Source organism: Pelophylax lessonae (genome assembly GCF_965119305.1).
Source record: "Pelophylax lessonae genome assembly, chromosome: 11".
NCBI classification, from domain to species: domain Eukaryota; kingdom Metazoa; phylum Chordata; class Amphibia; order Anura; family Ranidae; genus Pelophylax; species Pelophylax lessonae.
In genome coordinates, this window is record NC_138778.1 from 24,110,397 (window position 1) to 24,126,289 (window position 15,893).

A 15,893-nucleotide genomic window follows, 5' to 3' on the forward strand; every position below is an offset into this window, starting at 1 on the left:
TCCCCCACAATATATGGTCAGCATTGCCGCCTATTGGATATGTTTGTGGGGTACAAAAACAGTCACAGTTAACAGGAAATAAAGAAAAAAATTGCACACATTTTTTTATTATTATACAAAATATTAATGAATTGGGCTGATTTGCCATTGGTCATCTGTTTGTAGATAACTGTTAGGAATGCAGCACAGCACAAGCACAGTTAGCAGCAATAAGCATCTTATCAGGTTGGAATAAATCTGTAGCACAAATAACAGAGATATAAAAATACAATATTGTTTCCTTGAAACTGATAAGACATGGCTTTAATTTAAAAAAAAAAGGACAGGATAGATTAGATAAAAGGAACAATCATATGTTTTAGTATGTTTATCTGATAACAGCTAGGAAATACCAGCAATTTACAGAAACTGTAACTGAACTGTTTCACAGCAACTGCCACACATTGTAAAATAAGACAGGCTTTGTGTATTCACTGTAAAATCCTTTCCCTCCCTTCATTGATGGACATAGAAAGTTTTCAACCTTCAGGTTATACTGCCACATACAGGAATTCTGGCAACTAAAAAAAAAAAAAAAAAAAACTGTAGGCCATCCGACGATAACTCCTCCTCCTATTAGCTATTAGCCTCCTCAGTTTTCCAGCAAAGCCATACTGAGAGCACAAACCACAGAAAGGTTGAACCTGTGTCCCTCAAAGGACTCAAAGAAAAGAATTCTATGGCGAGTGTATAAAATGTATTTTCTTTCTCATCCACTGGGGGAAACAGGAAGTCTACCGATGTGACCTCAGAAAGCAGTCAAACTAAAGGGAGGGCCAAACAGCAAACAAACACCAAATGTCCAATAAAAACAACAACAAAGTGGGGACTGCCTGTGGCTCAAGGAGTTACCCGAGGAACCTTACACCCCAAGCTGGCTTCAGATGAGGCCTGAATATCCATCTGGTAGAACAGGAAATCAGGTGACAGCAAAACGGGATCAGTAGTTCGATATCAGTTTTTGCAGATGACACAAAATTGGGCAGGGCAATAACTGCACAGCATGAAGCAGATATCCTACAGAATGACATGGACAAAATAACGGAGTGGGTGACGACATGGCAAATGAGGTTTAACGTGGAGAAGTGTAAGGTTTTGCACTTGGGGACTAAAAACATAAAAGCACAATACACGTTAGGAGGGGGAACCCTTGGGGGAATCAAAAATGGAGAAAGATCTGGGAGTCTTGGTTGATGATAGATTAGGCAACAGCATGCAATGTCAAGCGGCAGCTGCCAAAGCCAGCAGAATATTATCATGCATAAAGAAAGGGATGTATTCCAGAGATAAGACTATAATCCTTCCACTTTATAAAACTCTGGTCCGACCGCATCTGGAGTATTCTGTCCAGTTCTGGTCGCCAGTCCTCAGGAGGGATGTGTTGGAGCTGGAGAGAGTCCAGACAAGGGCAACTAAACTGATTAGGGGATTGGAGGACCTTAACTATGAAGAGCGGCTGCAATCGCTCGATTTATTCTCCCTGGAGAAGAGACGCCTGAGGGGGGACATGATAGCAATTTAGAAATATCTCAATGGGGATCTCAGCTTAGAAAAAAAGCTGTTCATTCGAAGGGATTACATGAGGACAAGAGGGCATACAATGCGATTAGAGGAGAAGCATTTTAACCTCAGGCAACGTGGGGGGTTCTTTAGGGTTAGGGCTACAAGATTGTGGAATTCTCTACCACAAGAGGTGGTTTCTGCGGGTAGTATGGTGGCTTTCAAAAGACTCTTAGACTTACATCTCAAGGATCAGGACATTAAGGGCTATGTGAGATGATTACAGCCACACACACCTACAAAGGTTGAACTGGTTGGACTATTGTCTTTATTCAACCTCGCCTACTATGTAACTATGTAAAAAAACCTGTTTCTTGATAGTACTGGGATACAAATGCAGGTCCGGACCCAGCTGTAGAAAGATAAGGATTTGTCCCAATGAGAAACTGCCAGGATTGACCCTGCAGATAGTAGACTTCCTAGATTTTACCATCGCAGGAATCACTGATTCAAAGATGCCCTTGTCTTTCAGAGCCTGGGCTTCAACAGTCATATGTTAAAGCCAAAAACCATGAAGTAAGATGGTACATTGTTCCTTCCAGGATTTTGATTAGAAGATGACATTACAACAACCTGCACCCACAGGGCAACCAGGACTAGCATCTGTAGTGTGGATCCTCCAGAAGAGAAGGAAGGACTTACCCAACTTCAGAGCTGGATTCCCGAGCCACCAGGCCAGGGATAATCTGTTCCCTTGTGCCAAAAAAAGGGCTCCGTCCAGGGAATTGATTGACTAGTGCCTCGATGACAGGATGTTGTGTTGGACAAGCTTGGAGTGAAAGCGTGTAATTGTACCTACCTCGAAGGAGGCTACCATCAGGCCCAATACTTTCATTTAAAAGCAGAGAGTCAGACAACTCATAGACTGGAGAGCTTGAATCTGAGATCGGAGAGTTTGGAGTTTCTGCTGTTGAAGAAACACTCTGGCCTGTGCTGTGTCCAGGCCTAGACCAAGATACTGCAAACAACGCACTGGTTCCAGTGAAAAATTATGAAGGATCAATCTGAACTTCTGTAACATCTGGAAAGTCAAAGCCATGTTGTCCATCAGGGTCATGCAAGAAGATTGCCTAATTATGCCACAATGGAGATGCCACGAGAGCACAGTACGGCTAACACATGGGCCAGCACTTTTGTGAACACCTGAAGTGAAAATAAGAAGCCAATGGACACGGCAACACCCGAAGTGAGAATGAGAGGCTAAACAGGAGGGCCAATAACTGGTAGTGTAGTGGCCTGACAACAAAGCATAGGAAATACGGATACATGGAAAAAAAAGGGACAGGTAGGTACACCTTGATGTCTACAACAGCTAGAAGGTCTTCCTGTATAGGGAGGTGATGACAGACCTGGTGGATTCAATGGTATTGCGGAGCTCATATAAACACATTCAAAGCTTTAAGATCCTAGATGGGGTGGATGCCCCCTTTGGGAACTGTGTTTATCTTAGAGTAAAAACCTGTCTGGCAAAGGAACTGGGGCAAAGACACTTAAGTTCAGAAGACCTCAGAGGACTTGAAGAAGATCTGTTAATCTGTGCTGAGATACATAGAATTTGGAGATGAGAAACAGGTTGTGGCAGGGAACAAAACTCCAGTTTGTAGCTCTAAGATACCACCTCCTGCACTCAAGCATCTGAGATGAAAGCTGTCAAAGTGTTCTTAACCACTTGCCGACCGCCGCAAGTACATATACTGCGGCGGTCAGCCCCTCACAGGCAAAGTGACGTATATACGTCAGTAGCCTGTGAGGCTCTGGGGAGCAGGCGCGCGCCGCCGGAGGCACGCTCCCGCTCCTGCGCGGTCACGAACCCCCCCGCGCGTGGGACTGGCGGACCCGATGTCCGCCGGTCACTCTGCGATCGTCGCTGCAGAGGGAGAAAGTCAGGCGGCTAGTGTAAACAAGCCGCCTGTCATTTTCCCCTGTGTAGAAACAATGATCATACGGTTCTACTATGTAGGACCGTTGATCATTGTTCCTACAGCTCAAGCCACAGCCAATCACAGTTAGAATCACGCCCCTAGGGACACACACAGCCCCTCCCTCTCAAATAAAGTTAACCCCTTCACTGCCAGTGTAATTTTACAGTAACAGTGCATATGTATAGCACTGATTACTGTAGAAATGTCACTGGTAACCCCAAAAGTGTCAAAAATGTCAGTCAAGGGTCCGATCTGTCTGCCGCAATGTCGCAGTACCGCAAAAAAATCGCAGCTCGACGCCATTACGCGTTAAAAAAAAAATGACAAAAATCTTTCCCTTTGTTAGTAAACGCAATAACTTTTGCGCAAACCAATCAAAGTACGCTTTTTGCGATTTTTTTTTTACCAAACATATGTAGCAGAAAACAAATTGCCCGAAAATGTTAAAAAATTTTGATTTTTACATTTTTTGGGGGGGGAATTTCATATAAAAAAATGTGAAAAATATTGTTATTTTTGCAAAATTGACGCTCTTTTTTTGTTTATAGCGCATGATCAAAAAATCGCACAGGTGATCAAATACCACCAAAAGAAAGCTCTGTTTGTGGGAAAAAAAGGACGTCAAATTAGTTTAGGTACAGCGTCGCACGACCGCGCAATTGTCCGTTAAAGTCACGCAGTGCCGAATCGCAAAATACCCCCTGGTCAGGAAGGGGGTAAAATCTTCCGGGGCTTAAGTGGTTAAAGGTTAACACGTTTCCCCACCTTGGAAAGTGTCTTGGAAATGAATATACGCTTGATGCACAAATAACTCTGTTGCGCTAATAAGTGCACTTTTGGATATTAATATACACCAAGCGCAATCAACCTCGTTGTGCTAAGAAAGCACAATTCTCAGCTCTTTTGTATAAGGTACAGTAATTAAGCGCTCTCAGCAGTACCCAGTAATACAGACACAAAGGCTGCTATCACGTTGGATGCTTGTTAGAATGCCCTGGTTAAGGCATGGAGCTCTGTTTATTTATGAGACAACAAAAGGGGCAACAGCAGGAAGTGATGGCTATACAACATCAGCCAATCAGTTCCAAATGTAAAGTCACATGACACAAGCTACTCACATAGAATCAGCCAATGAGACACTTGTATACATTCAAATATACAATAGAAAGGGGGAGTACACAATTGTGAACGAGTCCTGCCTAAAACTACACAATGAAACCAGCGTTTAGAACCGTGAACGATGCTCTGATCCCGTGAATCCCATTTAGCAAAGTTTCAGAGAACAATGCCTAATAGGATTATACTACTGTTCCCATAGATGTGAGGCTGTCTGCACGGAAAGAGCCATGCAGTTTCCACTATGGTGATCAGGCACATTAGAAAGACATGACTGTGTATCCCTTCATAAAGAGGGATACAGTAAACCCCCACTCCATCGCGGTTCAGTTTTTGCGGTCCCGGTATATTGCGTTTTTTTTTTGTAATGTTATTTTACTATATAAATCATTAAAAATGAAATATGTTTGTGTTTTCCATAGCTCTTGCTATGTCTCTCAGTATCTTTTATGTGTTTAAATGAGTTTCTATTGTTTTAAAAGTGTGTTTAAAGACCTTAAACTGCTTTTACACGTACAGTGACAGTAAAAAAAACATGCCTACAATGCATTTTAATAGGGTTTTTCTATTTTGCGGATTTTCACTTTTCGCGGCTGGGTCCGGAACGTAACCCCCGCAATGGAGGGGGGTTTACTGTAGATATCAAAACGATACTGACTTCACAGAGCAAAAAAATCTGCACATTATACAGATTCCTAAATGAAATTAAAAAACTCTTGACCTGAGACTGTAGACCTCCTGTGAATGAAACCCATGAACTTTTCCCATATTTGTTTTAGATATAAAGTAAATAATTGTAATCAATAATGTGAAAAAAAATTAAGCCAGTAACTCTGTACATAAGCCCACTGTAAATAGAGCATAATTTACCTTTCCTAGCTTCTGTAAGTAAAAATAAAAAAGTGCAGTGACTGGTTCTCTTACCTGTTCTCCTATGTGAGTCAATGTTCCCTGCTTCTGGATAGAGGCCACAGCTCTGTCCCTTTCCCAGGTCACAGTGGAATATACAAGCTGCAGCTCATTCAGTCTTCTATCCTTTTCCTTTAGTTCAGCTTCCAGCTACAACAAAAATATTTCAATAAAAAAAGAATACTTATGCTGACCATACACTATACGAAATATCCAACAAAATTCGGTCATTTGGACAGTTTTTTTGTTTTTCGGCCAGTTAATGGGGTAATCGGTTGTGACTTTTTTGAGCCAAAAAAACAAAGGATAAGTTTGCACATTTTCTGCCGAACGAACGATAAATTAAAAGGTTAATGTGTTTTTTGTCAAAACTGTTTGCACCAGGTATATGTGAAAAAAACAAACAAAAAAACGGATTCATTTATGTCCATTAAACGATTTATCAGTCATTACATGATGGCACGATTGTTTGCTCTCTCTGCCAAGTGTTCAGGTGAATTCCGGCATTCCTCTCCTACATGTAAAAATCATCATTTTTTTTTTTTGCTACAAAATTACTCAAAACCCCCAAACCGTATATATTTTAGCATAGACCCTAGGGAATAAATTGGCAGTCATTGCAATTTTTTATGTCACATGGTATTTGCGCAGCAATTTTTCAAATGCAATTTTCTGGGAAAAAAACACAAAACAGTAAAGTTAGCCTGATTTTTTTGCATAATGTGAAAGATAATGTTATGCCAAGTAAATAGATAACCAACATGTCACGCTTTAAAATTGCGCACACTTGTGGAATGGCGCCAAACTTCAGCACTTCAAAATCTCCATAGGCTATGATTTACATTTTTTTACAGGTTACCAGTTTAGAGTTACAGAGGAGGTCTTGTGCTAGAATTATTGCTCTCGCTCTAACATTTGCAACGATACCTCACATGTGTTCTTTGAACGTCGTTTACATATGTGGACGCAACCTACGTAAGCGTTCGTTTCTGCGTGCAAGCGGGACAGGAGTGCTTTAATTTTTTTATTGTTTATTTTATTATTTATTATTCCTTTTTTTCACCTTGTAATAGGAATAGGGCATGACAGGTCCTCTTTTATGGAGAGATGTGGGATCTGTAAGACCCCGCATCTTTCCTCTAGGCTGGAATGCCTGAGATAAAACAAAAAAAAAGATCTCAGACTTTTTAGCTGAACACACGGCAGTGTGTACAACGGCAGGGGGTGGCGTCACAACGTTGCGCCCAGCCTCTGATAGTCAAAGAGACGACCGTGGACCACCTGGTCCTTGGTCAGCTCTATGGTAAACTTCCGCCGCCAGCGGATTCCGTCTCTGGCTTGCTGATCGCTCGGCCGAGCTGGTAGAAGCACCGGAAGGCGGCAGGAGGGGAGGAATGTCCCCTCCCACCGCCTGTAAAAACAATCAAACGGCTGAACTGCCGATACGATTGTTTTTATGGTTCAGGGAATCATCGGCAGAAAAAAATATATATCTGAATGATGCCTGTAGCTGCATACATCATTCAGATATTTCCACTGAAAGCCCAGAACGTCATATGAGGTTCAGCGGTATGGAAGTGGTTTTTGCAGAATTATTCTGTCCAAAACATTCTCCCTGAAAATTCTAGAACTTTCATATACTGTATTCCCCCTTCTCATACCTTCTGCACTTTTCTGTTTCCTGCTAAAATATTACTGGTTCCCATAGCAGATTTGCACATCAGGAATAAAAGGACCACCAGAGTTACCTTGGTTTAATAGTAAATACAAGTCATGTGTGGTACTGCACTCAGCAGGATCAGGACAGAAGTACTGCATATAAAGAATTCAAAGGAGTTTATAGGAAAGTGTAAAAGTCTTGGATAAAAATGTTATTTAGATATACAGAACACACACTATATGGCCAAACGTTTGAGGAAAACAGACCACAAAGAAGCTCATAAATACGTGATGGTAAGGTGTCCACAAACTTTAGGACAAAAGATTCCTGGGGCATTATGGGTTAGCTTGGAGAAAGCACAGCATTGGCTATCTGCTTTTTGTCTGACTGTCTGAAACTTCGAATTAAGCTGTCCGATAAGGAAAGAAATACCCTAAAATATGTAATTTTGTTAGTTCGGACCATCATAACTAAAATATAGGGTTTTCATGTGCCCGGATTTCACAGACAGGATCGGATCGGATAGCAGCAGGTGTCAGTTCAGATGTCTCCGCTGACACCCGCTGCTCCATAGGAATGCCTGGAACATCCGATCAGGTCCGTCTGAAAAACTGACAGGCGGATCGGATCGCCCGTGTGAAAGGGAACTAAGAAGAGGCTTTGCAAAAATTTTTTTTTTTTTGTAAATTATTTGTAGCAACAACATAGACATAGCAATGCTCAGTTTGAGCTATTAGTCTATATTTGAAAATTTAATAATATAAAGATTGGTAAAGAACACTGGTCACAGACATTGAGTGGCTTTGTAAATAATATTTTCCATCCGTCTGGAGGATCGGATCGGATGAGAATGGACAGGTGGTCTGTTCTCATGTGATCTCCCCATAGAGGACAGCGGGGATCTGACAGCTCCGTCTCTGCACACAGAGAGGAGACAGAGCTGTCATCCGCCTGCTCAGCGTGGATCGGCAGATTGATACCCCGCTGAGCAGAACGGACTCCGTCGGGCGGTGCGCCCGTGTGAAAGGGGCCTTACTTTATCCAAGGGTTGAGAAGATCCTTAGGTCACAGTTTTTATTGGATAGATCCCCACCACTGTCTGGTGACAGCTGACAATGCAGGGATTTTACCCTCACTCTCTTTCCTGGTGATAACTGTCACCGAAATAGAAATTGAAAGCAGTTGCTCTTTGCAATAGGGAGTGGAGAGCAATGAAAATGTAATGGAGTTCTAACCCTTCCCTATAATATCACAAAAAAACATTTTGACTGATACCTGCAGAATCAGACAACAAGCCTGAACATCTAATTCTAGTTGTACCTGATCCTTGGCTTTGCTGAGACCCTCAATCAACTCCTCGGATTTCTGATACTGGGTTTTCTCTATTTCTTCACAGCGCTTCTGCCAGTCCAACTCCACCTGCACCCTGGCCTGTTCTAACAGACGCTCCCGTTCCACCGAACCTGCCAACTGCTGCTGGTACCTGGTATTAGAAGGGTCAGATCTGTAAACGTGACTATAGAGGAACAGCATAGAAAGATGTTTAAAGGAGTTAAAGTGGTTGTAAACCTCAGACAATAAATATCAACAAAGCATATCCCTCTATAGTGTGTACTTGTTTCACTCCAGAACACTAAGGGTCCTTTCATGCGGCCGCATCCGCAGACGAAGTCCGTTCTGCTCAGCAGGGGATCGATCCGCCGATCCCCGCTGAGCAGGCGAATGACAGCTCAGTCTCCGCTCTGTGTGCGGAGACGGAGCTGTCAGATCCCCGCTGTCATCTATGGGGAGATCGGATGAGAACGGACCGCCTGTCCGTTCTCATCCAATCCCATGCGATCCGATCCGCCAGATGGATGGAAAATAGGGTTTCTATCCGTCTGGATTCCACGGATAGGATCGAAAGAGGATAGCAGCGGGTGTCAGCGGAGATGTCTCTGCTGACATCCGCTGCCCCATAAGCATGCATGTAGCATCCGATCAGGTCCGCCTGAAAAACTGACAGGCGGCTCTGATTTGAACGCCCGTGTGGAAGGACCCTAAGTGTATTTTTTGTCCGCTGCTTCTTTCCTCTGCTGTCAGCATGAGTCACTTCTGACAAGTTTTCCTGATACCTGAAAAAAAGGGTAACAGGGGAGGGACCTCCAGCACACAGCCTGTGATTGATAGCCTCATCTCTGTTCATGTGTGCTGTGTGAAGGGGGGTGTGTCCCTAACCTCCAATCAGCTCTCAGAGCTCTCCGCACTGAGCTCTGCAATGTGTAATTTCAGCGCCTCACCCCCTGTTTTCTGACAGCTCAGACAAGCTTTTCAAGTTCTGGACTTTGAATAGACGTAGAGAAAAGAAGACTTCAGACAAACAGATACAACTTATGTAGGAGAGTCTGTTTAACCTCTGTGTATCATCTGAGGTCAGTCACTTCACTGGATACATGTAACGGATTACAACCACTTTAAACAGAGCTGAGCTCTTCTTTTTAAGAAAAGAGGCATTTAGAGCATTTTGAAAAAAACATACACCTGTAGCATTTTCTGTACATTTTACTCACATAAACATATAGATGAACTTTAGCCTTTTTTTAAAATAAAAGTTAGCAGCTAAAAATACCGTAGCTGCTGACTAAAAAAATAGCAGCTTACCAGTACCTGGATTCCAGCGCTGTCTTCCTGCACCCAGTTCTTCTCCAATGCAGGTCCCTGGCGATGTGATCCTGGAATGGGAGCCAACTGTGATTTCCTGAGAAATGACAGCTGGCTTCGGCCACTCACAGGGCCGGAGCCCGTAAACCCAGAAGAAAGGCCAGGGGAACATGCCAGTCCTCTCAGCGGAAGGGCTTCATTCTAAGGTAAATATTTCATAATGTGCTGGTATGCTATGCATACTAGCACATTACGCCATTGTCTTGCAGGTTTATTTTTTTTTTCTAGTGGTTTACTACCGCTTTTTAGCTTTAACAATAAAACCTGGAAATCAATTGGTTTCTATGCAGAGCTGCACCAGATTTTGCACTCTCCAGTTTTAGTCAATCTCCTTCTGTGTGATGGAAGTAAGTGCTGGGCGAAATTATTCTATAGCCTACCAATACAGGGGGAGATTCCAGACCTAGAAGTAGAATATGGCATTGCTCCCTGTGATGACAGCTCTCTAACATTTATAGTGTATTGATAAAAACAACAGTTTCCTTTTGAAGACTTGTCAATGGGTAATAATATTAAAGCAACCTCTCTTCAAAGGCAACCTGGGCTAAAAAAAATGGAAGAAGAGTTAGTGTTGGGGGGTATAAAGTAGGGCTCTACAATGAGAGTTTTACCAGCAGCGACAACTAATGTACTGAAGACAATAGCAGTTGAATTGTGAGTTAATATCATACATAGCACCCTATGACCCCCTCTTAGGTTTTAAATTAAACAAGGACTGCAAGTGATTGCAGAGGAGAAGAGGAGAAGCGTTTTAACCTCAGGCAACGTGGGGGGTTCTTTACTGTTAGGGCTACAAGATTGTGGAATTCTCTACCACAAGAGGTGGTTTCTGCGGGAAGTATGGTGGCTTTCAAAAGACTCTTAGACGTACATCAAAAACATTCAGGGGTATGAGAGATGATTACGGCCACACACACCTACACAGGTTGAACTGGATGAACTATTGTCTTTATTCAACCTCACCTACTATGTATGTAACTATGTAAGAATGTCGGTAGATCAGCAAAAATATTTCCAATTTCTCAAATTATTTTTTAAGGCCGGAAAGTTGAAAGCCGTTACCGTTCGTCACCTACTAACTATAAGAATATCGGGCGAATGATTGCCATTATAGATTTTCTACCAATTTTTCTGCTAGTGTATTGCCACCATTAGAGTGACTCCTTCCCACAGCAACAAGTAAACTTCTTGAATCCCTCTAATCTGCATTTACCTCTCTATGTCCTTCTGGTATTTGGCTATCTGAACTTTCAGCTTTCCCTCCTCCTCCTGCAGGGACTGAATCCGAAGATCTTTGTTTACAGTGTCTTGAGACACTTGGGTGATGTAGGAATCCCAACCGGTCTTCAATGTGTCCACATCATCCTTGAGCCTTTAAATTGTGAAAAAAATGTGAGTTACATTTTGTATTTTATTTGACACTCTTATCACTTATAAACCTGTGATATTATGCTTGGCCTGCTGGTGGCAGTGTTACTCAGTATTTATTGTATTTACATTTAGAACTATCAGTGGCTTCTGCTCAGTAGGTTTGTCTTGAGGCTTTGTTGCAGAGATTTATTATACTTTTCAGCCCACGACAAAAAAAAAAAAAAAAACCACAGCAGATACAGAGCCATTGTCATGCATCCCATAACATATACAGTCTGCTCTATAAGCGGAGGTGAGCGCTGTTCATTGTGGGATTAGCACCATGGGGAAGAGAAAGTGGCCTAGCACAGCTCTTGACTTGGAATCCAAGTTGGTTGTATATATGTAAAATCTGTTTTAGGGGTTGCAGAGAACGGGGGAACTTTGCTCCACATCTGGTGGTCTTACCCTAAAGAGATCCATTTTTTGGACTCAAATATATGCCTTGATCAGATCTGTATTGAATGTATCCCTGGCACGTGATCCATGGGAGGCGATGGTGCAAAAGCCCATCCTGAAACTATCTAAACACCAACGGAGGTGGGGAGGATTTGTGTTCCTGGCGGCCCGCTATACATTGGCCAAGGCCTATTGTCAGCAACTTCTCCATCCAACTGAGGTTAAACATCGCCTCATGGGGACCATTGTCCACGAGAAGCTCACCTCTATTCTGAATCACACACAAGCCCAATTTCTGAAGGTTCAGGAACCATGGGTGGCAGTGGTGTATTTTGGTTTTGTGCTGCCCTAGGCAAGACTAAAACTGGGCGCCCCCTCCCCATCCTATGTAAATTTGCCACGCTCCTTTTTTAACGAATGTGGCTCCCTCCAAAATTGAAGGACTACAAGTCCCAGCATGAACCCCTGAGATCTCACGAGAGGGGGGTGGGTGAGGGAGAGAGAGAGGGGGGGAGGGTGAGGGGGAATGAGAGAGAGAGGGGGGGTGAGAGAAAGAGGGAGGATGAGAGAGTGAGAGGGGGGGATGAGAGAGAGGGGGGGGGGTGGGAGAGAGAGAGAGGGGGGGGTGGGAGAGAGAGAGGGGGGGTGGGAGAGGAGGGGTGAGAGAGAGAAGTGGTGAGAGAGGAGGGGTGAGAGAGAGAGGTGAGAGGGTGGGGTGAGAGCAAGAGAGCGGGGGGGAGAGTGAGAGAGAGGGGGGTGAGAGAGAGGGGGGAATGAGAGAGGCGGCTCTAGTGGCCAATAGAGTCTCAGGTGGAGGGGGGTGGCTTTTTTGCTGCCCCCCCTGCAAAGTGCCGCCCTAGGCCTGGGCCTTGTTGGCCTAGGCCAAAATACAGCACTGCATGGGTGGCCTATAATGGCAATTTGAACGCAGGCCGCTCTTTGCTCTCGATGTAAATGGCATGGATGTGACTCTCTGCCATGGAAATATGGCTGTATCCCACAGGATTCCATTGCCCCTCCAACCCCCTTTTCCCATCTCTTCTCTTCCCCCCCTTTCCCCTTCTTTTCTCTGTTCTTTCTCTGCGGTTTTTTTGGTTTCTTTTTTTGGTTTTGGGCTTTCCTCAGCCCTTCTCTCTTGATGGCTTAAACGGAAAACCTGGCTCACCCGCTCCCTCCGGGTGGTTCCGATAATGTCTGACATGCAAATTATGCGTAATTATTGCATTACCACGTGTTCGTGCTCTAGAATAGATGTATTGGTTACACTGGCGGCTTCTGTTGTACCGCCCATCTGTCTTTGTACTGCCTTTGCAACAATAGGCCTATCGGCCCATTTCCCTTTTTTTTCTCTTTCTATTTTATAGTCTCATTGGAACCTTTGTCTGACACCATTGTCTTTTGATGTCTATTTGCATCTCTCTTTCTTTGAAAATCTCAATAAATATTTGTACAGTAAATAATATGTAAATGATTTTGCCTACACTCTTTTTCTTTATATGATCAGGATTACTCAGGATTACAAAAAAAAAAAAAAGTCATATAAATATAAAGTACTGCCAAATAATTATCTGTATACTTTTTTCAGCATTCAAGTGGAGCTTCAGTCTTCTTTTCACATGCTGTGCACTTTCATTTTACCTACTCCGTTGGAAAAAGTCTGTTGCATACAGAGCTCAATAGCTCAAGGTGAAATTCACACATACAAAGGAATTAATCAGAGCAGGGACTGCTTCCTCTCACTCTCCTATCCCACAAAACTCTCAATTTTAAGAAGGCAGAGAGAGCCTGAAAACAGGGAGACTCTGATGTGCCCTCTCTTTACAAACTCTCTTTCTTATATAATATAAATCCATAAAAAAGTGCACACACACACACACTGTTCAGTATTCAGTATACAGCTCCCCCCAATACTTACCCGAGCCTGATCGCGATCCAGAGATGTGCACAAGACCAGCTGCTCTCCCAGGTCTCTGCCATTGGCTCCTGCTGCTGTCAATCACAGCCAGTGAGCACGGGGCAGGGCTTAGCACGCACAAGTGCCCCCAAAGCAAGCAGCTTACTGCACAACTATTGTACTACTTTTTCCTGTGCTGCTTTTGTTCCTCTCCAGTCTAAATGTTGGTGTACAGGGATAGGAAAAGGCTGATACCCGGTCAAATTCAGGTAATTATGCAGCTCACATAAAAAATAAATAACTATATATATATATATATATATATATATATATATATATATATATATATACAGAGATGTATAGTAACGAAGTAGAACTACTTAAGTACTGTACTTAAGTACCGAAATGCGGTATCTGTACTTTCCTAGAGTAGAATTTTTTTCTCCTACTTCTACTTTTACTTCACTACATTTTTTCGATGATTTCGATACTTCTACTCAAGTATTTTTTTTTTGTGCTGCATAGTTACTCGTTACTTTTAAAAAAATTACCACTGCCAGAACAGTAGATGGCAGGTTGCATAAAGCTCAAAAAAATGTGTATAATGTCATTTGTAAATCAGCGCATTCGAAAATAAAGGCTGTGTATAATAAAAGCTGCTAAACCAAATCTTTCCAATAAAAAGAAAGTATGAAACAAACAAATAAATGGTGCTACAGCGCTTAAAGTGCATCAAGAAACTACTAACAAACACCGGTTAATCATTTGAATAAATCATTTGAAATAATAAAAACAATAAGATGTTCATACTTTTGACTTCTTTCTTTAATAACTACATAATACAGTACTTGTACTTCTACTTTCAGTACTTGAGTAGAAATTTTTTTTCAAAACTACTGGTACTTTTTACTTTTAGTACTTAAGTAGCAAATTTTTTGAAAAAACTACTTGCAATACTTAAGTAAAAAAAATGTTGAATACTTTAGTACTTCTACTTAAGTAACTTTTTCTGCGAGCACTTCCACTTCTACTCAAGTAATTTTTTGATCGAGCACTTGTACTTTTACTCAAGTAGAAATTTCGAGTACTTTATACAAGTCTGTATATATATATATACATAAATTATATATGATTATATATATACATAAATAGATTATATACATATATAAATATATATATATATATATACACACACACACACACAGTAAAACCTTGGTTTGAGAGTAACTTGGTTTGAGAGCGCTTTGCAAGACAAGCAAATTTTTTAAATACATTTTGACTTGATATACAAGCGATGTCTTGATATACAAGTAGCGTCATGTATAAAAAAAGAAGAGAGGAGCCTCTAAAGTGTAGCACTATGGTTACATTTAATGAAGGTTCAATATTTAGCAACTCACATGGTTGATGATTGGAACAGGCACATCTAAGTATGCAGGCATCCGGGGTAAAGCTGTCTACATAGACCATCCTCTGCACAGCCATTGTCATCATCCCTTCCCCGCTGCACTCCACGAGTGATTCAAAGCCTCACTTTCAGATCACTCTACTGCAGGCTATTCTTCCCGGTCACTATTGCAGACTGACAGTGGAGAGAGCCGGTGGTTCAGAAGATGGTCTATGTGGACAGCTTTACCCCGGATGCCTGCATACTTAGGTGTGCCTATTTTAATCATCAACCATGTGAGTTGCTAAATGTTGAACCTTCATTAAATGTAACCATATTGCTACACTTAGATGCGCCTCTCATCTCTCTTATATTCTGTAGCTCTGCTAGACTTTGCTTCTAATCCCTTTGGGAAGGCTGCATATTGTGGATAGACATTTTATGGTTACACATCCTATCACATTGCTATAATCTTTGTATATAGACTATAAACTGAAGGACTTGTGAAATGAATCATCTGAGTTTCCATTATTTCTTATGGGGAAATTTGCTTTGATATAAGAGCGCTTTGGATTACAAGCATGTTTCCAGAACGAATTATGCTCGCAATCCAAGGTTTTACTATATATATATATATATATATATATATATATACACACACACGTATTCACACACTCTTATATTTTCCCATTAATCAGTATTGCTGCCATTTAGATTTGTGTAGGGAATGGCAGACTCAGCCTCCATGTAGATTTATAATTTATAAATTTGGCACTTCCAAGCAAAGACCCAGCCAAGTGTCATCCCTCTGATGATGCCGCATCTCTGCTCGCATTACCAGTGACGTCTTGAGAATGCTGCAGCTAACAGATATTCAGGAATACAGCATACAGACAT

General features: G+C 42.1%; 1 protein-coding gene across 2 annotated transcripts in view; it reads right to left on the bottom strand.

The window, feature by feature from the left end:
• Positions 1–15,893, bottom strand: part of CCDC57 (coiled-coil domain containing 57) — a 110,089-nt gene that overhangs the window by 45,735 nt on the left and 48,461 nt on the right. For both annotated transcript variants that reach the window (XM_082272473.1, XM_082272474.1), the window contains exons 8-10: positions 11,120–11,278; positions 8,527–8,689; positions 5,562–5,696 (exon numbers count right to left, since the gene is read on the bottom strand). In XM_082272473.1, coding sequence (XP_082128599.1) covers positions 5,562–5,696; positions 8,527–8,689; positions 11,120–11,278 — 457 coding nt within the window. The remainder of the gene's footprint in view (positions 1–5,561; positions 5,697–8,526; positions 8,690–11,119; positions 11,279–15,893) is intronic.